At 44.8% G+C, this 25,074-nt stretch overlaps 1 protein-coding gene across 1 annotated transcript in view; it reads left to right on the forward strand.

Annotated features, from left to right (window-relative positions):
* Window positions 1-25,074, forward strand: part of LOC109900466 (teneurin-3) — a 383,528-nt gene that overhangs the window by 81,652 nt on the left and 276,802 nt on the right. Inside the window, exons 3-4 of the mRNA XM_031828225.1 lie at window positions 9,234-9,637; window positions 18,966-19,247. Coding sequence (XP_031684085.1) covers window positions 9,373-9,637; window positions 18,966-19,247 — 547 coding nt within the window. The 5' untranslated portion in view covers window positions 9,234-9,372. The remainder of the gene's footprint in view (window positions 1-9,233; window positions 9,638-18,965; window positions 19,248-25,074) is intronic.

The raw sequence follows: 25,074 nt of genomic DNA on the forward strand, positions 1-25,074 counted from the left end.
TCCCTCTCTTTCTCCCCTCTCTCTCTCTCTCCTCTCTTTCTCCTCTCTTTCTCCTCTCTCTCTCTCCTCTCTTTCTCCTCCCCTTTCTCTCTCTCTCCTCTCTTTCTCCCTCTCTTTCTCCCCCTCTCTCTCTCTCTCCTCTCTTTCTCCTCCCCCTCTCTCTCCTCTCTTTCTCCTCCCCTCTCTCTCTCTCTCTCCTCTCTTTCTCCTCCCCCTCTCTCTCTCTCTCCTCTCTTTCTCCCTCTTTCTCCCCCTCTCTCTCTCTCTCCTCTCTTTCTCCTCCCCCCTCTCTCTCTCTCCTCTCTCTTTCTCCTCACCTCTCTCTCTCTCCTCTCTTTCTCCTCACCTCTCTCTCTCGTTATCCTCTATCTGCCATTCTCCACTCTGTGTGGTACCTAGTCCTGAGCGGTACCTCTCTCTCAGCCTGACTTGATAACCTATACGGTACCTTTTATTTCTCTCTTGTTTTTCATATGTGGCGACTTCCTTCCATTGAACGTTTTCTGTTCCAGCTGATTCTGTCCCCCCCGTCTGGCCACAGAACACTGCTGTGACTGTAACTCAGCCCAGGAGTTCCAATTTCACACCATGTTCCACAGTGTACTAAAAAAACAACATCTGCAATGCTAGGTTTCTTCCGTAAAGACCCCCAAACCATAAGTCTCTCTGCTTAGACTCTCTCACCGGCTGGCTGCTAACGTCATCCACTACCACTCTGCCTTCAGTTAAAACTGTTCTCTTTTTCTCAATCCCTCTCTCAACGCTGCCTCCTGCTCTCATAGAAGAAATATCTTTCACTATTTCTTCTCTCTCTCTCCCCCTCTCCCTTTGTCTGTCTCTCTCCCCCTCTCTCTCTCTCTTCCTCTCTTCCCTCTCTCCATCTCGTTCTCCGTGCTGCCTCCTGTTCCTGCTCTCTTTCTTCGTTCTCTTCCCTTGTGTTCCCTTGTTCGGTGGCCATGCCTCTTGTTCTGTGAGGCTGCCACACAGAAGCTGAGAGAGAGGGGAGAGAAAGCAGACTAGAGCCGAGGCTGTCTGGCTGAGATAGTACTGTCACTGCAGCATCTGTGTTCGTGTCTGTGAGGAATACCATGGAAAGTAGTAATGATGTAATGCTAGTAAAAAAGCATCAGCCGCATCACCATCATAAACATCAACATCATCACTCTGCTCATCTTCAACGTAGCAATCTGAGACAAGTTATAGTAGGGGGTGTGTTCAGCAGTTTGCCCAACGCTTGTGTGTGCGCAAACATGATAGTTTGTGTATTAAACAGAGAGGACACCAAGGGAGAAGGTCAGGGTAGCTATACTACCTCACTGCCATTAACAGGGATGAGAGGAGACAGAGGACATTCTGTCTCTATTTACTTCTGCCACCTTATACATCCTCTGATTATCTTACAGGAAAGGAGAGAGAGAGGGAGGAGTGGGGAGAGAGAGGGAGAGAGAGAGAGAGAGAGAGAGAGAGGGAGGGAGGGAGGAGGGGGGAGGGAGGGAGAGAAGGAGGGAGGAGGAGGGGGGAGGGAGGGAGAGAGAGAGGGAGGAGTGGGGAGGAGTGGGGAGAGAGGGGGAGGAGTGGGGAGAGAGGGGGAGGAGTGGGAGAGAGAGGGAGGAGGAGTGGGGATGGATAGAGAGAGAGAGAGAGAGAGGGAGGGAGGGAGATAGAGAGAGAGAGAACCCCAAGGCAACCTGGAATACACAGAAACATCCTCTCACAATATATATGGGTCAGGTTCTCCTCTCTCTCTTTCCCACTTTCCTCCTCTCTCATTCTCTCTTTTTGCTCTCTCTCCCTTTCTCTCTCTCTCTCTCCTTATCCACCACTCCCTCGTTCCGTATCTTGATGACTCCCATAATCTGCCTGCTGCCATAAGATTAAAAGAAAACCGCCCTGTTTTATGATAACATTTGTGGGATAAACAAAGTTGTTACAACCTCCTCTGTCTCCTTCCTCTTTAATCTGCTTTCTTTGAGTTCCAGCAACGATTGTTAGGTTGTTATACAATGTTTCCCATGTGTGTGTGTGTGTGTGTGTGTGTCTGTGTCTGTGCCTGTGTCTGTGCCTATGTCTGTGTCTGTGTCTGTGCCTGTGTGTGTGTGTGTGTGTGTGTGTGTGTGTGTGTGTGTGTGTGTGTGTGTGTGTGTGTGTGTGTGTGTGTGTGTGTGTGTGTGTGTGTGTGTGTGTGTGCGTGCGCATGCATGCCTGCATGTATAGTATGTCTACTTTAAGCCAGGCAGCCAGGGTTTCAGGCAGGGTTTCAGTACTGAGCCCGACAGGGAGGGTTTCAGTACTGAGCCAGGCAGGGAGGGTTTCAGTACTGAGCCAGACAGGCAGGGTTTCAGTACTGAGCCAGGCAGGGAGGGTTTCAGTTCTGAGCCAGACAGGGAGGGTTTCAGTTCTGAGCCAGACAGGGAGGGTTTCAGTTCTGAGCCAGCCAGGGAGGGTTTCAGTTCTGAGACCGACAGGGAGGGTTTCAGTACTGAGCCAGGCAGGGAGGGTTTCAGTTCTGAACCAGACATGGAGGGTTTCAGTTATGAGCCAGACAGGGAAGGTTTCAGTACTGAGCCAGACAGGGAGGGTTTCAGTTCCGAGCCAGACAGGGAGGGTTTCAGTTCTGAGCCAGGCAGGGAGTGTTTCAGTTCTGAGCCAGACAGGGAGGGTTTCAGTTCTGAGCCAGGGAGGGAGGGTTTCAGGTCTGACCAGGCAGGGATGATTTCAGTTCTGAGTCAGGCAGGGATGATTTTAGTTCTGAGTCATGCAGGCAGGGAGGGTTTCAGTTCTGAGTCAGGCAGGGATGGTTTCAGTTCTGAGCCAGACAGGGAGGGTTTCAGTTCTGAGCCAGACAGGGAAGGTTTCAGTACTGAGCCAGACAGGGAGGGTTTCAGTTCTGAGTCAGGCAGGGATGGTTTCAGTTCTGAGCCAGACAGGGAGGGTTTCAGTTCTGAGCCAGACAGGGAAGGTTTCAGTACTGAGCCAGACAGGGAGGGTTTCAGTTCCGAGCCAGACAGGGAGGGTTTCAGTTCTGAGCCAGGCAGGGAGGGTTTCAGTTCTGAGTCAGGCAGGGAGGGTTTCAGTTCTGAGCCAGGGAGGGAGGGTTTCAGTTCTGAGCCAGACAGGGAGGGTTTCAGTTCTGAGCCAGACAGGGAGGGTTTCAGTTCTGAACCAGACAGGGAGGGTTTCAGTTCTGAACCAGACAGGGAGGGTTAGTGAGGAGTGAGGAGAGGAGAACCAGATCCAGATAGAGCTGAACCAAAGCTGAACAACCCATTAAAATAGATGCAGATCAGCCACCCCGACCGGCTCTGTCTGCTTCACATTATGGCAAAGATGCCTGCGCCAGAATTCTTAAAATGTCTCAGTGTAGTAGTGCTGATCTAGAATCAGTGGAGTCTTTTAGAAAATAATGATTACGATTACAAGAATAGGGAGGATCTGATCCTAGACCAGCACTCCTACTCTCTATATGAATACAGCCCTGTAAGAAATTGCAGCCGCCCCATGTCTGCTTCACATTACGGGAAGGATGCCTTGTGCCTTGGCTCTGTATCATTCCACTGAGGGATCCCGTGTTTATTTAAGAGAAGAAAGAGCCACATTAAAAACAGTGGGATAGTGGAATAGCAGCGCCTGATGCTTCCAAGCTGTTGCATGGGAGAAGTGTGTAGGGAGTGTTTTTTTAAGGAGTGAATGGTGGCAGTGGTAGTAAATGATGGAGGAATTCCTATTGTTCTCTTAGTACATAAACTACATGTCCCTGGCCTTTACCTCTCTCTCTCTCTCTCTCTCTCTCTCTCTCTCTCTCTCTCTCTCTGGCTCTCTCTCGGTGTCTCTCTCTCTCTCTCTCTCTCTGCCTCTGTCTCTGTCTCTCCCTCTCTCTCTCTCTGGTTCTCTCTCTTCCCTTGTTTCTGTCCCTCTTGCTTCACTGCTTGCACTCCCTACCCCACCCTCCTCTTTCTCTTTATTTTTGATCTCTCTCTCTCCTCTTCCACTCCTCTCCTCCTTCCCTCTCTCATGCTGCGAGTCATTGATCTATGTGTTCGTACTGAATAACATGTGACATACATGAGCAGAGTGTGTTGCTCAGACCTCTGTGGTACCGGATGGCCTTTCCTAGAAAGAGGGGACAAACACTGCCTGAGGTGGCTGGCTGAACCCAGCACCCCTGTGGGAGCTGACGGAGGCGGTGGTTTGTAGACAGGAGGGCAGCAGGGTTGTGTGTGTCCTGTGGAGCAGGGGGCAGAGTGTCCCTGAGGTGAAGCAGCAGGCTTTCTCAGGCGCCTCTCTGAGGTCACCCCGTAAACAGCCCTGGGGAGAACACACACATTCATCTAGACACACACACACAACCTGCCAATAACCCCTGGGTGTGCTTGCGTGCGTGCGTGCGTGCGTGCGTGCGTTAGAGCCTCAGGTAAAACGAGTAATCCTCTCTGTCATCTCAGTTCACCACATGACTTCACACTCACGCATAATGCACACACACACAGATTGACTCACAAACACACTCGTGACAGTCAGCATCACAGTTCATTGCTGATGAGGTGTTTGACTGGCTCGAGAGAATATGACCGAGTTAGTGTGTGTGTGTGTGTGTGTGTGTGTGTGTGTGTGTGTGTGTGTGTGTGTGTGTGTGTGTGTGTGTGTGTGTGTTCACAGGTATCACGATTGCATCTTTTTATCATAGTGAAGATTGAAAGAACATGGAGAAGGGAACTAATAAAACAGGAATGAGCTTACATCAGCAGCAGCAGCAGCAGCAGCAGCAGCTGGTGTGTGTGTGTGTGTGTGTGTGTGTGACTGTGTGTGTGTGTGTGTTGGCGTAGGTAATGTACTTACATGCAAAACAGTCCTGTCTGTCACAGGAGTGGATGTTCCTGCTCTGCTGTTCCACTGTAAAACCACAGTAACTCTACAGCTCTCTCTCTCTCACCTGTTTAAAAGCCCTTCACTTCAGTTGGCCCACGGGTTTAGCAAGTGTATGTTTACTTAGTATTGACAGTTGAGTGATTTGGATTTAATTAGATTTGTTGCAGCGGTCATTGGCGTCAGTTAAGAACACACACAAATACAATGAAAGGTTTTAGTCATTGTTAATTTGGGTATTTCTTTTAGTTTGGGTGTTTTCCATCAGGTAGGACAACTGACAGCGTCTCTACTTCCTTTATTGTCTGTGATCAAAATCCGACTGTAAGTTTCCATAAAAAGAGACGAAGGATAAAAAGACAAATCAAAGGATGACATTTATATGAACCAGCAGCATTTCATTTTAAGAACAAACTATTTCAACTCTGTCGCTAAGCACACAGTATGTCAATGCATATTTCTGTTTATTTTTACCTTTTTTTAACTAGGCAAGTCAGTTAAGAACAAATTCTCATTTACAATGACGGCCTACCCCGGCCTACCCCGGCCAAACCCGGACGATGCTGGGCCTATTGTGCACCGCTCCTATGGGACTCCCAATCACGGCCGGTTGTGCTACAGCCTGGATTCGAACCAGGGTGGCTGTAGTGACGCCTCTAGCACTGAGATGCGGTGCCTTAGACCGCTCGGGAGCCCGGATATGTCAATGCATAGCTATCAATTATTGAAACATTTTCCTGCGAAATGTTGTTGAAGTATAACTGTGTAAACCACGGCAGTCTCTCCTGTCTGTGTTTCTGACTGAAGTACAAATGAGATCATCTTGGCTAATGTTATTATGTGAAAACATTACCATAATAGTGTTGCAGCCACAGTGTTCTATTCCAGTTTAAAACTCTGGCTCCAGTCATTGAACCAAAGCACTTTTTAATTAGGAATTTAATGACCAATAATGCACTTGATCAGCCAGACCTAATTTCATTTAGACTCAGACAAATCAGATAAACGTTGTCACTCTCTTTGTGTCACCGGAGGGGGGGGGGGGGGGGGAATTGGTCACATTCACCCATTTTGGTTTTGAATGAATAATTGTTTTCAGTGATTAAATCCGTTTTAGTGTAATGTTTTACATATAATGTTCAGAGGAGACGTTAATAATGTTTTCTCTGTATAAAATACAGCACATTAGTATTAAGTCAAACTGAAAATTATATTATCCAATAAAATAATCACAGTCATAAACTTTTTACTTTTGTCACATGACTGTGTGCAAAATTATATATATATATATATATATATATATATATACTCATTCACTATATATATATATATATATATATATATATATATATATATATATATATATATATATATATATATTACCAGGTGAGTTGGCAGAGAACACATTCTCATTTCCAGCAATGACCTGGGGAATAGTTATGAGATAACAAATGTGTGTGAATTGAAATGATTTCTGTATATTTATATTATCTAGCTCAGGGACTCCATCTAGCAAGCTTTCAGTTACTGGCCCAACACTCTAACCACTAGGCTACCTGCCGTCTTACTGACAGATCACCACACTGCTGCTGATCTGATTCACACACTAAGTCTCATTCCCCCATAAGCACTTCTCACAGCTCAGTCACCTCTCCTCCTCTCCCTCCCTTCCTCCGTTACTCATTCACTCACTCAGTTGTCACTCTCCACTCCTATCTGCCTCAATGCATTTTTACAAAACTATAAACCAGCAGAGTGAGGAGCCGTCTTTCTCTCAGTCGACTCCCTCTCTGTCTCTCCCTCTCTCTCTCTCCCTCTCAGTCGCTCCCTCTCTGTCTCTCCCTCTCTGTCTCTCCCTCTCTGTCTCTCCCTCTCTGTCCCTCCCTCTCTTTCTCTCGCTCTTCCTCTCTCTCTCCCTCTCAGTCGCTCCCTCTCTGTCTCTCCCTCTCTGTCCCTCCCTCTCTTTCTCTCCCTCTCTTTCTCTCGCTCTTCCTCTCTCTCTCCCTCTCAGTCGCTCCCTCTCTGTCTCTCCCTCTCTGTCCCTCCCTCTCTTTCTCTCGCTCTTCCTCTCTCTCTCCCTCTCAGTCGCTCCCTCTCTGTCTCTCCCTCTCTGTCCCTCCCTCTCTTTCTCTCGCTCTTCCTCTCCGCATACTGAATCAGTATTAATATTCATGAGTGATGGGGCGTTGTTGGGGCTGCTGATGCTCATATGCACCTCTGTAGACTTATTTGTCTACTTAAGATGACCACGAAAAACGTAGGAATCAATCAATCCGCATCATTAATCCAATGGAAAGATGTAATGATTTATTATAGAAACATTGAAATAGCATGGGAAAATGAGAGAAACAAATTGATACAATTTAACACCAACAATAAGGCATGCACTAGGGATGGGGGTGTTAGGTCTGGGCAGATGAGAATTTAGTCGTCATTGTGTATCTTTGTATTTGGTGTGTGGAATACTCTGTCTATCCACTGCCATGCTTAGGAAGACCTGATAACACACACCGCTGTGTGGGGAAAACATGCAAATGATGCTGTCAACCTTTTCAACCAGGAGCGGCAGCCTGGCATACCTTAACGTTTCCCTTTTAATAACGCCTGTTCTCTCTTTGTCATTATTCCTCCTGATAGTGAGGAGAGAGAGAAGGCAGAGAAAGGCTGATGCCCTTCTCGTCTGAACAGAAGCTCTATCTAATCCGTTTTATGTTTTGCCCTGATTCCCTTTTCCCCAAATTCCGTTTTCTCCATTTTGTTTTTCCAGGTTTCTGTTTTCTCCTGTTTTATTTATTTTTTAATTTTTGCTCTGAAAATCACATTTAAAAAAAAATAGAAAAACAACTAAATTGGATGTTGTAAGTCCACAACAATGCTTAAACCAGATCAGGATACCACTCTTTAAATTTACATTTTTGGTGTGAAAACCTAGACAAACTGTCACATACACAGACATGGGGAATTCTCCCTGCCCCTTCAGAAAGTCACAGGAAATACAAATCCCTGATGCATCCTGTTCATGTCTTATGATAAACTTGGGCAAATTAATACATGTTCAGTTCATTTAGTTGATTCCCTACTAAGTTGAATACATTTTTGGAATATTGATGAAATCCGTTTTAACGTCTGGATTCCATGATTCCGTCTGTGTTCTCCACATCACAGATTTTATACGGCCGTAGAAGCATCTCTCCCCATTTCATTAGGAAGAATCCACCTTCCAAGCCTCCCAACTGCCTCCCTCGCTTTGCTATCATCTGGGACGAGTTTAGAAAACTGACGCAGGAAAACCTTATCAAGAAATATTTTGATAACTTCAAAAAAACGACGAATGAAGTCTGAAACAAATAAATGTTTGAGAAAGAGGTACCAAGCACAATCTCTGGGAGACCTCCAGAAAAGGGCCAGCCAGGATTCCCCCCCAAAAAATTTGAAGCAGAGAAAGTTTTTTTGGCTAATAAGCATACCCCCGGGTGGACTCCATGCAATACTTATTACTCTGACACACACACACGCACGCACGCACACACACACGCACACACACACACACACACACACACACACACACACACACACACACACACGTTTATTGCTCCTCTGTCTTCCATTAGAAGTATGTTGTTTTATTTTTTGTTCTCAGGATGTTGTCTGTAGATTTGATTAATTCTCGATGGCATCAGGGCTTAATGAAAGACTGAAAATGTTTTCCTTTTCTTCTTCCTTCCTCCTTGATACACACACATGTACACATGTACACACACACGTTATTCTTTGCTTTCAGTCAGGTCTTTTTATCTAATGGATGTGTCGTACTTATCAGCAACTCTAGACACATACCAGATCAGGGGGACGGGCGTAATCAATTAAGTCCCCCCCCTCCTCTCCCCGCCTTACCTCTGGCTTTTTTCTCCATCTCCCACTCCCACTCCCTCTCCCACTCCCACTCCCTCTCCCCTCTCACCCCTGCCCTCCCGACTTCAGTTCCCAAAGGCTGTTTCCTGCCTGCCTCTCCTCACTCCGATGCACTCAGGCCCTGCCAAGACACACACTAACACAAGCAAGTGTGCGCGCACACACACACACACTGCTGAACACTCCAGAAGGTGGGGAGGATTTAAGGATCCCGGGAAGATTAAGTACACAGCTTAGCGCTATCTGACCGCTGTGTCTCACGCTTTTCCTTTGATTTTCTTCCCCTCCCTCTCTCTCTCTTTCCCTGTCCTCCCTCTCTCTCTCTCTTTCCCTGTCCTCCCTCTCTCTCTCTCTTTCCCTGTCCTCCCTCTCTCTCTCTCTTTCCCTGTCCTCCCTCTCTCTCTCTCTTTCCCTGTCCTCCCTCTCTCTCTCTCTTTCCCTGTCCTCCCTCTCTCCAGGTAGCCGAGCCTAAGCGGAGCGGGTTGGGCGGACCCTCCCTCCTCCACCTCCCCCCTCCCCATCCTCCTACTCCTCCAGCGTCCCGGTCCGTGCTGTGTTTGTGTCTATCCGCCGGGTTCGGCGAAGCATGCTGGCAGTATGGACGTGAAGGAACGCAGGCCCTACTGCTCGCTGACCAAGAGCAGGCGCGACAAGGAGAGGCGCTACACGGGCTCGTCCGGCGACAGCGAGGAGTGCGGCAGTGGTGGCGGCGGTGGCCCGGGACCGAGGGTACCCACCCAGAAGTCGTACAGCTCCAGCGAGACGCTTAAGGCCTTCGACCACCAGGACTCTTCCAGACTATTGTACAGCAGCAGAGTGAAGGAGATGGTGCACCGTGAACAGGACGAGTACACCCGACAAGGTACTAGTTAGCCTAGTTAGATATCCGCTGCTGTTGTGCCTTTGAGCAAGGCATCTAGCATGCTCTAAGTGCGCTGCCCTGTGGCTGACCATGTAGGCAGTGCTTGAGGTGGGCCTGGTACTTACCGGTACAGAGTATCATCCGGCACCTCCATTTTTTTCTACTGCTTGAGTACTGGAACCTCTTATACCACCTTGACTATTGGCTCTAAAATAAGATCACCAGGACTGGAAATGTAAATATGATCACCAGGACTGGAAAATATAAATATGATCACCAAGACTGTAAAATATAAATATGATCACCAGGACTGGAAAATGTAAATATGATCACCATGACTATAAAATATGAATATGATCACCAGGACTGGAAAATGCAAATATGATCACCAGGACTGGAAAATGCAAATATGATCACCAGGCATGTAAATGTAAATATGATCACCAGGACTGGAAAATGTAAATATGATCACCATGACTATAAAATATAAATATGATCACCAAGACTGGAAAATATAAATATGATCACCATGACTGGAAATGTAAATATGATCACCAAGACTGTAAAATATAAATATGATCACCAAGACTGTAAAATATAAATATGATCACCAGGACTGGAAATGTAAATATGATCACCAGGACTGGAAAATGCAAATATGATCACCAGGCATGTAAATGTAAATATGATCACCAGGACTGGAAAATGTAAATATGATCACCGGGACTGGAAAATGTAAATATGATCACCATGACTATAAAATATGAATATGATCACCAGGACTGGAAAATGTAAATATGATCACCAGGACTGGAAAATGCAAATATGATCACCAGGCATGTAAATGTAAATATGATCACCAGGACTGGAAAATGTAAATATGATCACCATGACTATAAAATATGAATATGATCACCAGGACTGGAAAATGTAAATATGATCACCAGGACTGGAAAATGTAAATATGATCACCAGGACTGGAAAATGTAAATATGATCACCAGGACTGGAAAATTCAATTGAGCACCAGTGCCTTTGCCATTCCATTCCAAGCTGTCTGTAGGTTTTACTCTGTAGTTACGGTCAGCTGTACCTGCATGAACTCTTCCTTAGGTTGGACCCTAAGAGGTGAAGTCTCTGTTTACATACGATTACCTCAGGTGGGCCCCCTCCATGTTGACTTATGCCACCGAGCTGGGCCACAGCTCAAATGTTTACCTTAGATAAGGGATAAGGGCTGACTACTTCAACTTTAAAGTGCATTCAAGGACGCGACCCTGCCCTATGAGGAATCCGTTTCTGTGGATAAAGGACTAGGTGTAATTACATTTACAGTGCACTTATGTCATGAAGAAAACATGTTGTAGCTACAGTTTCAATCCAAAAAGAAAGAATCTCATTACCTCTCTGGTTGGTATCTCACTAGATGCTGGTCCTCTGTAGCTCAGCTGGTAGAGCGTAGCGTTTACAACACCAGGATAGTGGGTTCCATTGCCGAGACCACCCATGTGTAAAAATGTATGTGTGCACGCATAACTATAAGTGGCTTGGGATAAAAGGGGTCTGCTAAATGGTATATAATAGCTGCATGGTTAGTGTTGATCATGAACACTGGGGCTTGTCTAACTGATAAGGAGCTCCAGGGGTAATGTGTTGACAGGTAGATGGGGGTATTGGGGTAAGGAAAGGGGTAACAGTCTGGGTAGGTTGGGGCTATGTATGACATCCTCCCCATATTAACAGACACAAGACAGATGGGGGCGGCAGGTAGCCCTGAAGTTAGCGCGTTGGGCCAGTAACCGAAGGGTGCTGACAAGATAAAAAAAATAGAAAATTGTCAGTGTGACCTTGAGCAAGTCTAATTGCTCCAGGGGCGCTGTACAATGGCGACTCACTTGTGTGTAACAGAACAAATATAAACACCCCCCAAGTTATTATCGAGACACCATCTCTGCCTCTCGCTGGCAGAGCTAGTCCCCTAAGTGGGCCACTCGGTCACTGGACTTTTTGGGCCACAGCGTTCGCTGGACAGACTTAAGCACTTTATGTTTAAGCACTACACACACGCCTCTTGGCTAAGCACCTCTTTCTGTCTCCTTGCCCAGTAACTCACTTAGTACCTGCCCTCATAGGAGCTAATGGTGACATTATGCTATGCTAATATAGCTAGTACCATTTGTTTATACTGTATGTTAATGTGGTGACACCATAGAAATAGAAGAGGTAGAACGGGTTTGGAACCTATTTGCCCTGAATGGGGATGCCCATTCTATTCATTCAAATTCTATGGGTTTGACATTGACCTTAAATGGTTTGGTCACTTCAGAAATAATAGCGGGACAGTATTCATTTGTGAAACTTGATGGACTTAAACTGGAATAATTAGACTTGTTGACCATCAGAGCTAAAATAAAAAACAGTGATTTTTGTAATTATTCGATTTTATAACGCACAGCGAGCGCATAGATCTGGAACTGTTTTGAACTCATGACATGAACTGGTTTGTGGAAAGATGGAGGCAAAGCGTTTTACCAGGTCCATCCATATTTTCCAGAAACATAACAAAAGTACTTTGAAGTTCATTACTAGTTCATTGATTGTTCCTCCACTCCAATTAACAATTCATAAATAGTGGAGAGAGAAAAAAAAACGCCATTACTTTAATTTATTTTTTATTTTATTTTATTATCTTATCATGTACATTTTCATTGCCACACTAATTGGTGCTCATTTAAATGTATATAATTTTAATTGAACTGCAGTGACTATCTTAGTTATGTATGTAATTAACAAGCCTTTGTAGTCACTCTTATTCCTAGATCAAAGATTTGCTCCAGACAGTATTTTATCCACAGATTTCACAGTCAATATTTTATCCTTCTTATAATGTAAATGATCTCGGAGGGAATTTGGAATATTTTTCATATTTTTCTGATCAACCAATGATTTGACCGTGCTGTGAAACTTCTGGATTCTACTACCACGTGGGGCATGGCATGCAATCAGAACCAATTCACAATGAGGATGACTTATATGTAGCTTGAGAACAACATTTGAATATTTGAATCTAAATGCAGTTAAATAATACTCCACCCTAAATGAGATAAAGAATGTATTTGTCTGAATCTTGGACCATTAAATATTTCAATATTTTAATACGAACGAAGCCATATATGTAGTTGTTGTCACTGATATGGTCATTTTACCCAGGCCTGTGGAATATAAAGCAGTTGCCTCTCATTGAGATACTTGTATTACGTTTATATTACAGTCATTTTCACAACTGCAAAGGTAGTGAGGTGTGAACCACTTTCCATTATCCCCAAAAAGAGTGAATATTAGCTAGTCTTGTATTAAGTTATTCACCACAAATCAGCTAAGCTGGAAGAACACGTTATCAGAGTGAATGTATACTAATCTAAGGATTCAAAAGTAATATAATAACTTATTACTGAAGCAAAAATGATCACTAAATACGGTCACTAAATGAGATACGATAATCACTGAATAGCGGAAGGAATAATATTTTTTTACAATCATTTCACAGCATTTATAAGTTTAAAAAAATATATATATGTTTATACATGTTCAGGCATGTTTTTAGCCAGCCCGTTCCTATCACCACGGCAGCTAAACCCACTGAATGGAATGCAGTCTAAATCCAAATGTAAGTGTGACATAAATGTCTTTAAGCGAGAGAAAAGAGTTTAGCTTTGCAGGACATTAATAGCGTTAGTTAAAAAAGGAACTAAATGAGTTATGTATCACAGACTCTATTTTTAATTGGATCATGTTTTAAAATTCCCCAACGTAAAATGCAAGCCTCTTCAATTGTAGTAGAATGGTTAATAGCCTTAAGAGGAATTATACATTGTATTATTGGCTGTATTCATAGAGATCCTATACTATTATATAGTATTCTAATTCCATGCCTGTAGTTGTGTTGGCATATGAGGACCCAGATAAATAAATAATTCATTTTGATCCATGGTTACTGTGTCTTGTACAATTTGTTACAAATTTAGGAAATGTTTGTACATGATTTTCTCCCAGATATTTCTAAGAAGTACTTTGTTCGATGGCATATTCAGAATTGTTATATTAATGTTGAGAAAAAAATGTAAATATGTAAAATTATACATACTAAAATTATAATATTTATTCATATTATTATTAATAATACAAATATGATTTTTTTAAATTTTGTATTATTATTAGTAGTACTATTATGTTGTAAGTTTTCATTAATTATTAGTTAAACTAAATGAAAAGTGTAGTCAGTGTGTCAGAAATAAAAGCCTTAATGTGGAACACTTCCTTAACTCCACCCTGATGACTTCATATGATTGTTGACGGCTGTTGTTGCCGTTTGTCTTGTTGAGGTGGCGGCGTCGCCTTTGAAGTAGGGACTTTACGCTTTCAAGGCCTTGAGATATTTATGAAATCACCAACCAGATTGGAAGTGCCTTAACTACCAATCTGTCTGCCAGGACAACATAGCAGAGCAGCCACCATCTTCTCTCCCATCTGCACCACATTACCCCTCCCCGAGAACACACATGCACGTGCTCATACACACACACCATATTCCGTCTGCCTGCAAGAGGAAAACACTGTTACTAAGTCTCTGTACTCTACACTTGGGATTTTTATCTGTTAATATTTTGGCAAATATTCTCAAATTAATTTGGGGAGTTTCAATGAATGGTTTCCATAGAGATTGCAGTTATTTGATCATTTCGGTGGCTCCAAATCTACTGTATTTAACGTTATACTGCTTAGTTAGGCTACTGTACCTTCTTACTTGTGTTTTTTTTGCAATGCAAATGAATTGTGCCTGGATTGTTTTATACAATACTAGTGGGTCTTGAATTCCTTTCAGCCTGCATAATGTTACCGCATTAGATATAACCAAAGCAGTCACATATGAGATCAATCATTAACACAGCAACCTCTGCCAAATATTTCTCGCTCTCGCTCTCTCTCTCAGTTGATGAGTTGATAAGTTGCAGACATTATGTGTATTTGCTTCATGCGTTGTAAATGATTGCTATGTACCCTGAGCCCCTCCAGTGATGTTTGCCGTTTCCTACGCGCCAGCCAACATTAGTAACCCGCAAGTAACGCTTTTATAGGGCATTTATCGTTGGGCCTTGTGGGCTTGGCGTTGTGCCCTCCTTGCACTGAAACAGTGGCTAGCTCAATAGGCCGTTCCAAGGTGCTCTTTGTTGTTGGGTTTTGCTGGGCACAGACGTCAATTCAGCGTCTATTCCACCAACGTAATTTCATTGAAATGACGTAGAAACAACGTTGATTCAATCAGTTTGTGCCCAGTGGGCAAGCACTGAAGTGCCCTTTATGTTAGCATGGTTCGAACCGTGTTTTTGTTATGCTAACGAGTTCAGCTTGAGCTGCGGAATGCGTTCTGCTCTGCCTAAGCAAAATGGACTGTATCATAGCGTGCTATTTTGCGCTACAGCATTAGGCCTATGTGTTGTTTCAGTTGTGTTTCAGCGATGATATGTTTTGCTAGAGGAGACTAGATTCCCCTTCGGATATTTTGTTTTGCGTTGGATATTTCTTTAGGCGTTTGGCTCGCTCCTCCAATGCGGTATAAATTGCCTTTAGCAAGTAGTGTTTCACTGAAATATGTATCATTTTAGTTGTTTCGTCATGCTCTACTTCAGTCGTTAGTGCAGGGGGTAGACTAGCAGATTTTTATCGGAGCCGATGGTCGGGTGACCGGAACCTAATTACCATAATTAGTAATAATAATTAACATCGAACAAATTGACAACAACTAAGCCCTAAAAGAGATTGGATTTGAAATAACAATCCTTTCATTACTTGATGACATTGAGACACGATCACGTGTGTCCTATCTATTTGTGGGAATGCTTAGGAACAGATTTGCTAAATTAAACACATTTTTTATCTGAATTACTGATGATTTTAGTCTTCAGGGGGCTCCATAAAATAAAAGTTTAGGGTGTCTCCCTCCGTTTGATAATGAGAGTTTTCCATTAGGGCGTTGGTCTTATAGTGCTGAAAAATAGGGGGGTGGGGGGTTGCTAACTGCTAGCATGTTGTTAGCTCGTCAGGTATGGTCGTGGTAAGATACAACGGTCGGTGCTGGGAGTCCAGCGTGGGATCCTGGGTAACAGAATGTTAAGCCCCTGCAGTTATCTGAGAGTCAGATGAAACCTGATAGTCCCCTCCTAGTCCCCTCTAGGAGCTAGTGCTGTTTACAGTGTGTTTTCACTGGGGGTTTCAGGCCAGTTGATACTGCACCCCACTAACCCCCATCACAAAAAAAAAGTCAGCACAGGATTTGTTTGTATTTTCTCTCTCTCTTTCTTTTTAAGCCCATGCAGGATATTTTTTTGCTCAACATCTCCAGTCCAAATGCCTCCCCAGATGCTGGCTAGGCCCCATTTACCTGTCAGTTTCTATTTTGTTAGCACCTGGGAGATGGCTCTCTCCCTTCTCTCTTCCGTGGCGTCCCAAATGGCACCCTATTCCCAAATATATAAATTGTCGGTCCCATGTTTCATGAGCTGAAATAAAAGATCCCAGACATTTTCCATATGCACCAAAAGCTTATTTCTCTCAAATTTTGTTCACAGATTTGTTTACATCCCTGTTACTGAGCTTTCCTAATTTGCCAAGATAATCCATCCACCTGTTTGGTAAATCAAGATGCACCTTGTACTGCAGACAATAAAAGACCACAAAAGTTTTATCACACAACACAATGCCACAGATGTCAAGTTTTGATTTAGCGTGCAATTGGCATGCTGACTGCAGAAAGTTCCACCAGAGTCGTTTTAGAGAATTTGGCAGTACGTCCAACCGGCCTCACAACCGCAGACCACGTGTAACCACACCAACCCAGGACCTCCACATCTGGCTTCTTCACCCGCAGGATTGTCTGAGACCAGCTTCCCAGACAGCTGATATGAAGCTGTGGGTTTGCACAACCTAAGAATTTCTGCACAAACTGTCTCAGGGAAACTGTCTCAGGGAAGCTCATCTGCGTGCTCGTCATCCTCACCAGGGTCTTGACCTGACTGCCAGTTCAGCGTCGTAACTGACTTCAGTGGGCAAATGTTCACCTTCGATGGCCACTGGCTGGAGAAATGTGCTCTTCACACCGGGCAGATGTCAGACGGCGTGTGGGCGAGCGGGTTGTGTGGCGTTGTGTGGGCGAGCGGGTTGTGTGGGCGAGCGGGTTGTATGGCGTTGTGTGGGCGAGCGTGTTGTGTGGGCGAGCGGGTTGTGTGGGCGAGCAGGTTGTATGGCGTTGTGTGGGCGAGCGTGTTGTGTGGCGTTGTGTGGGCGAGCGGGTTGTATGGCGTTGTGTGGGCGAGCGGGTTGTATGGCGTTGTGTGGGCGAGCGGGTTGTATGGCGTTGTGTGGGCGAGCGGGTTGTATGGCGTTGTGTGGGCGAGCGGGTTGTATGGCGTTGTGTGGGCGAGCGGGTTGTATGGCGTTGTGTGGGCGAGCGTGTTGTGTGGGCGAGCGGGTTGTATGGCGTTGTGTGGGCGAGCGGGTTGTATGGCGTTGTGTGGGCGAGCGGGTTGTATGGCGTTGTGTGGGCGAGCGGGTTGCTGATGTCAACGTTGCGGCGGGTAGCCTAGTGGTTAAAGAATGGGGCCAGTAACTGAAAGGTTGCTAAATCGAATCCCTGACCTGGAAAGGTACAAATCTGTCATTCTGCCCCTGAACAAGGCAGTTAACCCACTGTTTCTAGGTTGTCATTGTAAATAAGAATTTGTTCTTTACTGACATGCCTAGTTAAAAAAAAAAATTTTGAATGCACAGCGATACCGTGATGAGATCCTGAGGCCCATCATCGTGCCATTCATACACCGCCATCACCTCATGTTTCAGCATGATAATGCACAACCCCATGTCACAAGGATCTTTAAACGATTCCTGAAAGCTGAAAATGTCCATGTTCTTCCATGGCCTGTATACTCACCAGACATGTCACCCATTGAGCATGTTTGGGATGCTCTGGATTGACGTGTACGACAGCGTGGTCCAGTTCCCACCAATATCCAGCAACTTCACACAGCCATGGAAGAGGAGTGGGACAACATTCCACAGGCCACAATCAACAGCCTGATCAAATCTATGTGAAGGATATGTGTCGCACTGCATTAGGCAAATGGTGGTCACACCAGTTACTGACTGGTTTTCTGATCCACGCCCCTACCTTTAAAAAAAAAAGGTATCTGTGACTAACAGATGCATATCTGTATTCCCAGGCATGTGACATCCATACACAAGGGCCTATTGCATTTATTTCAATTGACTAATTTCCTTATATGAACTCAGTAAAATTGTAGAAATTGTTGCATGTTGCGTTTATATTCTTGCTCAGTTTATATAGCCATCTATCTATCCATCTGCCACTGGTCAAATACAACTAAGGCTGGGGAGGGAGGGGGGGGGTCTGTCTGTCTGGTTCTCAGTGCTAGGATGGATCTGAGGGTCGGGAGGCTGGAGGTCAGAGGGTCCTTGGGGGGGGGCTGGGTGATATTAGGGCTGAGAATTACCAGGGACCTCAAGTTACGATATAATCACAATACTTAAGTGCTGATACGATATTATGTATTGCGATTTGATACTGTGATTTTATTGTGATTTGATGTTCCAAACATATTGCTCCCCATATGTCTGCTGCAGAGAGACAAGAGAGAACCAGGAGAAAACACATTTTGAGAAAACAAAATCAGTTATGGAAATAAAGTTTTGGTGCAGGTACAGCCAACTAGCGTAAAAATAATATTGCGATATTTTAAAAACGATACGATATGATAACGTCAAAAATAACATCCCAATATGTAACTGAATAGATTTTTCCCCCCCATCCCCTGTAGATAGGGCAGGAAGAGGTTTTAATGTGACAGATGATCTGTTAGTGACAGGGTTCAAGGTGTTTTGTCTTTATTGCCAAGTTACTGTCAAGTTAGATCAGCTGTACTCCCTGTGTTCTCCTGTAAAAGGCCACTGAATTGTTCTCCCTGGTAAATGCTAGCTCTCTTAAATATGTCTGAAATGCTTGACATTTAGAATAAAATACTCCAGCGCCTCTCTTATTGAAACTGTTGATGTCCTCAACCTTGTTCTTTGTGAAAGAGTCTTTAAGATCCTCCATCTTGTTTCCTCTCCTCTCTCAAAACTCCCTTTATTCTACTCTGTACTTCCTGTATTCTCTTGTAAAGGGGCACTAGTTTTTCCTTTGGAAGACATTTAGTGACCGGTATACATGTTCAGGGCTCTAGTGTTGATGACTTCCATCTCGTTTCCTCTCCTCTCAGGGCAGAACTTCAACCTGAGACAACTGGGGATCTGCGAGCCGTCCGCGCGCCGCGGCCTGGCCTTCTGCTCCGAGATGGGCCTCCCCCACCGCGGCTACTCGGTCGGCGCCGGCTCCGACGTGGACACCGAGAACGAGGGCGTGATGTCACCGGAGCGTGCCATGCGGCTGTGGGGCCGCGGGGTGAAGTCGGGCGGCCGGAACTCGTGCCTGTCCAGCCGGTCCAATTCGGCCCTGACCCTCACCGACACAGAGCACGAAAACAAGTCGGACAGCGATAATGGTGAGTCCGGTCGGTAATGCACAACACACCTTTTTATTTATCTCTCTCTTTTATCTCTCCTTCATTGGCTCGGGCCACCTGAAGGACAGGAGCGTGCACGGCTCGACTTCCCGACATGTCCACTGACAATGAGGGATCGGTGAAACACGGTTGTTGGGAAAGAATGTTGAATGAGAGTTGGTGTCGCTCAGCGTTCCTTTCCTCTTGTGACCACTTCACTTGAGAAGATGCAGCTGTGAACTTGACAATGAGAGGATTTGAGGGAACTCAAGAATTAGTGTGAATACATACTGTAAGTGTATGTCGGCATGTTCATTGAAGCCCACTGATTGGTGAAGGTGAAGGGTTAACCCCAAGGCGTGGTGACAGACTGTTGGATTATGACTCTCAGGGTTTGACTTTGTTCTGAAGGCGAAAGTGAAGAGAGAGAGAGAACCCTGTCACCTGCTTTCTGCCCTCTACTCCCCCTCTCCTCTCCTCTGCTGCCCTCTGCTCCCTCTCTCTCCCGAGCTGCCAACCTTTTTTTGATTAAGTTTCCCCAGGTGGCCCCTAGAGCGCCATCACATATAGCTTTGTGACTCTGTCTTTGTCTCTGTCCCTCCCTGTATTTCTCTGTCACTCTCTCTCTCTCTCTCTCTCTCTGTCTCTCTCTCTCTCTCTCTCTCTCTCTCTGTCTCTCTGTCTCTCTCTCTCTGTTGCTCTCTCTCTTTCTGTCTCTCTCTCTCTCCCTCTCTCTCTCTCTCCTTCTCTCTCTCCCACATTTACCTCTTTCACTCACAGCCATTATATCAGCTCCATCCTTGCTCTCCTCTCTCTCTCTCCCATCTGCCCTTTCTCTTTCTCTCTCTGTCTTCCTCACCCGCCCAGTCTCTCCCCTTCTCTCTCTCAGGTTCACCTAGCCCAGTGGACGGAGTGTATCTCTGGCTGGGTGAGCTCACACAATGGTTGATTAGCAGGCCTTGGTGGTTTGAAGTACACGTGTGAGCAACACTCTTCTTTCGCTCTCTCGCTCCTCTATCGCTCTCACCCCATCTCCTCTCTCAGAGCGACCATGACTTTTTCGTTTTGTGTTATTTTTCAAAGAGCACTTGTGTGACAGGTGGCGTTTTATGGCACTCTTTGGCACTCTACACCATCGAGTTTTGAAAGCATTTTATTGCATTGCTCTGACACCCACAAATGTTATTAATCATTTTTAGTTTTGTTTCTTTAGATCGATATAGAATGGAAATGTGTCAAACTATTGGGAGTAAGAAAATAACAACCTAAGAAAAAAACAGCTGACAATGTCAGATTTGTACCTTTAAAAACATGAAATTTAAAATATTTTAATGAACATAATTAACGATAAAAATTTTACCTACCTCTTCATGAAACTACATTCATTAGTCTGTCTCTAGACACCTCGGCTTACAGGTGCTGGGCTAACCTTTAAAATGTAGACGTTACAAAGCTGTTCTAGGACTGGAATCCCGGCGGTTCTAGTGATATAAAGTTCTTACCTAAACCACTTCCATTAGGAGTTCCTATACCTTCATTAACACCTCTTTGGCTTCATTAAGAACAGAAAAAACTAAGTGCTGAAGTCGTGCGTTTCTATATTAAATGCCATTAGAATGTGAGTTTGCATTCCCCAGAGTATAGACAGGCCCAGCTAGGAGGAAATTAAGTAGTGGTTGGAATAGATTTTGTCTTAAAATAGTTGATGTTAGGAAAAGGAATTCAGCTGTGTGTGTGTGGGGGGGGGGGGTGTATATGTGTGTGTATATGCCTCTCAGACAGGTTCTGAGCGTCATGTTTGCATTGAGGCCTGGCCATTGTTTAGGTCTGGTGTTCAACAGTGTTGCAGTGAATCTGCAGTTGTCTCGTTAAACTAGGACATGTGCTGTAGGTGTTCCAGTTCCCCAGCTAACAGCTAACCAGTGACAGGTGTGGCCCTGCAAAATGCACAGATTACACAGAGACTGGAAAGAGCTCATGATATTAAACAGAGTGGTGTGGATAGCGTGGGTGTGCGAGTGCACTGTGGTGGCACCTGGAATTTTTTGTTTAAAGATCCAGCCGAGAACAGAATAAAGGATAAAGATGGTAACTGTTCTCTCTCAGAAGTAGGGGGGCTGTGAAATCCAAGGCTGGGCCACAGACCCCCCTGCTCTATTCACTTTAAAGGCATACGCCCACACACACACACACGAAGACGCACACAGACACACACTCTCTCCTGTCCCTTCCCCAGCTATGTCAAAAGGCTTCCTGTTTACATGTGCTTGGCGTCTCACGTAGCCAGAGGCGTGGAAGAGAGTGTGTCCAAACGATTGACACACTGTTTGGTTTTCTTCTCCACCCCTCCCTCTGTCCTTCGCTCCTTCTCAAGGTAAAAGCTTGTCAGCACCCAAAGCTGGTGAGGTCATTGAAATTCCAAACAAGGCATTACAGCAAGTATCAGAATGGGTATTCAATCATAAACTGGTCTTAAATACAGTTAACACTAAACACATTGTATTTGGTTCAAGACATTCTCTAAGACCTGAATCTCATCTGGAGTTGTGTATAAATGGTGTGCCCATTGAGAATTTTAGGAAGATAAACTCCTAGGTATCATTTTGGAAGGTCAATAATCATGGTCAAGTCATATTGACAAAGTTGTTGTGAAGATGGGGAGAGCTATGTCTGTTATAAAAACACGTTCTGCGTTTTTGACACGAATGTCAACTGTACTAGTTGTTCAGCATTTTGAGCTTGTCTCATCTTGAGCTTGTCTCATACTGTCCTGTAATATGGTCAAGTGCAGCAAAGAAAGACCTAGCAAAGCTGCAGCTGGCCCAGAGCAGAGCAGCACACCTCGCCCTTAAACGCACACACAGAACTAACATCAACAACATGCAGGCCAGTCGTTCCCGGTTCAGGGTTCACCAGTGATTAACTGCTTCTCTCCTTTCAGCTTTTAGGAGAAATATTACTGTGATGAAAATTCCAGATGATCTGCATAAAATTCATTCAGCTCAGACACGCAAGACATACCACCAGGGGTCTCTTATACAGAGCCATGATCATGGAACTGCCTTCCCGCTCCTTTTCTGTACATCGTTGTATTTTACATTTGTGCGACTGTCCTTGTCTGTCAGTGTATCAGTGTTCTGTTACTTGTCAGGTTTGAGGTTTTTGTCGACCCCAGGAAGAGTAGCTGCTGCTTCAGCGAGAGCTAATGGGGATCCCAAGGAAGCAAAATCAAAAAGCTGAAGAGGTCCACTTTTTGAAGCTTTTCATCAGCCGACCGACACACACGCAAGCACATGCACACATGCTCCCCCCCCCCCCCCCCCCACACACACACACACACACACACACACACTCTCACTGTAAGACATTACGGTCCCTGTGCTTACAGCCCGCTTTACTCTGCCTGACAACCGTCGACAACTTCAAACGTTCCAGGAACTAATTCCATTTAGGATAGTCAGGATAAAGGCAGGATAATGTAATGCGGTCTGTGACCAACCGCGGAGGAAGGAGAGGCCTTCATCCCTCTGTCCCTCCGTCCGCATGTTTCTGTCACACTCCTCTTTTCATTACTGTTCCTCAGGGAAGTTTTCCTCTCTCTTTTGACCTTTTTTAAACTTTCTGCCTTTTCCCACTTTAACAAAGAACCCATATGGCATCAAGCAAATACACACCAAACCAGAACAAAACAGGATGCTAGTTTCCATAGTGTTCCTACTCCCTAGCCTTCGTCTCCGTGTCTTATGACTAGCGCTTCTGTAACCGAGACGAAACCCTGGGAGGACACAGGAGTCACCTGAGCACCGTGCTCTGCTGTGTGGTTCTTTGTTGTGGTTGGGAGACGATGGGAAGAGAAGGAGACAGAAAACAAAGAGGGAGAAAGAGAGACGGAACACAAAAGAGACGTCTCTGGAGTTTGTGCTTCCTGGGGGAACCTGAGATGAGGATGCGCCCTCCTTGCCCGCCCCACCCCCCCTCGTGCCCACCGGTACCCAGGAGTACCGCGCCTGCCACCCGCCATGAGCCACAGGAGACAGGCACCGGGTTAGGCATGAAAGAGAGAGAGAGAGAGAGAGAGAGAGAGAGAACATGGACGAGAGAAAGAAGAGATCTGACCGCACACACTTCTTCTGTTTCTCACGTCTCTTGTGGATTGGGCTGTAAGTTGTCTGGGGAGAAGCCAATCAAACAAACAGCTCACTGGAACACCTCAGTGGAGTCACCAAACTCCATTATTCTATCTCCCTGCTGTCTCCCTTCAGCTGACCCATCTTAAAAAACGCAGACGAAAAACAGTTAAGAATTGTGCAGAAGTGTTAGTAGTTTACATTTCAGAGGTTTTTCTCAATAATAAAAAACAAAATAAAGATCCACAGGAATGTACATGCGCACACACACACACACGCGCGCACACACACACACGCACACACACCCATGCACACACACTGCTTAAAATAAGTCCAACGTCATACAATAAACATGGCTTACAGCTCTTTCATCTTGTGTGTTTTCCCACAATTGTCTAGGACAGGTATTCCCAAACTGCGGGCCTTGCCGCCAAATAAAAATGTGACTCACCTTTTTTTAATTTTTATAATAATAGCAACAGTAATTTTTTTACACTTTTTTTCCCTTCACATTTTCAAACAGTCCATTCAGTAAGGCTCATAGAGACACATACTAGCTGTCATGCCCTGACCTTAGATATCTCTCGTTGGCTGGCCCTCGCTTCATACTCGTCGCCAAACCCACTGGCTCCATGTCATCTACAAGACCCTGCTAGGTAAAGTCCCCCCTTATCTCAGCTCGCTGGTCACCATAGCATCTCCCACCTGTAGCACACGCTCCAGCAGGTATATCTCTCTAGTCACCCCCAAAACCAATTCTTTCTTTGGCCGCCTCTCCTTCCAGTTCTCTGCTGCCAATGACTGGAACGCACTACAAAAATCTCTGAAACTGGAAACACTTATCTCCCTCACTAGCTTTAAGCACCAACTGTCAGAGCAGCTCACAGATTACTGCACCTGTACATACCCCACCTATAATTTAGCCCAAACAACTACCTCTTTCCCAACTGTATTTAATTTTTATTTATTTATTTATTTTGCTCCTTTGCACCCCATTATTTTTATTTCTACTTTGCACATTCTTCCATTGCAAAACTACCATTCCAGTATTTTACTTTCTATATTGTATTTACTTTGCCATCATGGCCTTTTTTGCCTTTACCTCCCTTCTCACCTCATTTTCTCACATTGTATATAGACTTGTTTATACTGCATTATTGACTGTATGTTTGTTTTTACTCCATGTGTAACTCTGTGTCGTTTTATCTGTCGAACTGCTTTGCTTTATCTTGGCCAGGTCGCAATTGTAAATGAGAACTTGTTCTCAACTTGCCTACCTGGTTAAATAAAGGTAAAATGAAAAAATAATAAAAAATAAATCTCTGTTTTCTATATATTTTGGTTAGGTCAGGGTGTGACTAGGGTGGGTACGCTAGTTTTTGTATTGTCTAGGTTTTTTTTGTATGTCTTGGGTTTTTGTAGGTCTAGGGGTTTTTAGTATGTCTATGTTGGCCTGATATGGTTCCCAATCAGAGACAGCTGTTTATCGTTGTCTCTGATTGGGGATCATATTTAGGTAGCCCTTTTCCCCCACTTTCTGGTGTGGGATCTTGACTATGTGTAGTTGCCTGTCAGCACTATTTTGTATAGCGTCACGTTTTGGTTGTTCTTTATTGTTTTGTTTAGTGCTACTACCAGCAGTGCTACACCTGCACCTGTCGACGACACAAGTTGTTCTGCTTCCACGAGCACATCCAATG

The sequence above is a fragment of the Oncorhynchus kisutch genome, linkage group LG7 (genome assembly GCF_002021735.2).
Source record: "Oncorhynchus kisutch isolate 150728-3 linkage group LG7, Okis_V2, whole genome shotgun sequence".
Lineage (NCBI taxonomy): Eukaryota > Metazoa > Chordata > Actinopteri > Salmoniformes > Salmonidae > Oncorhynchus > Oncorhynchus kisutch.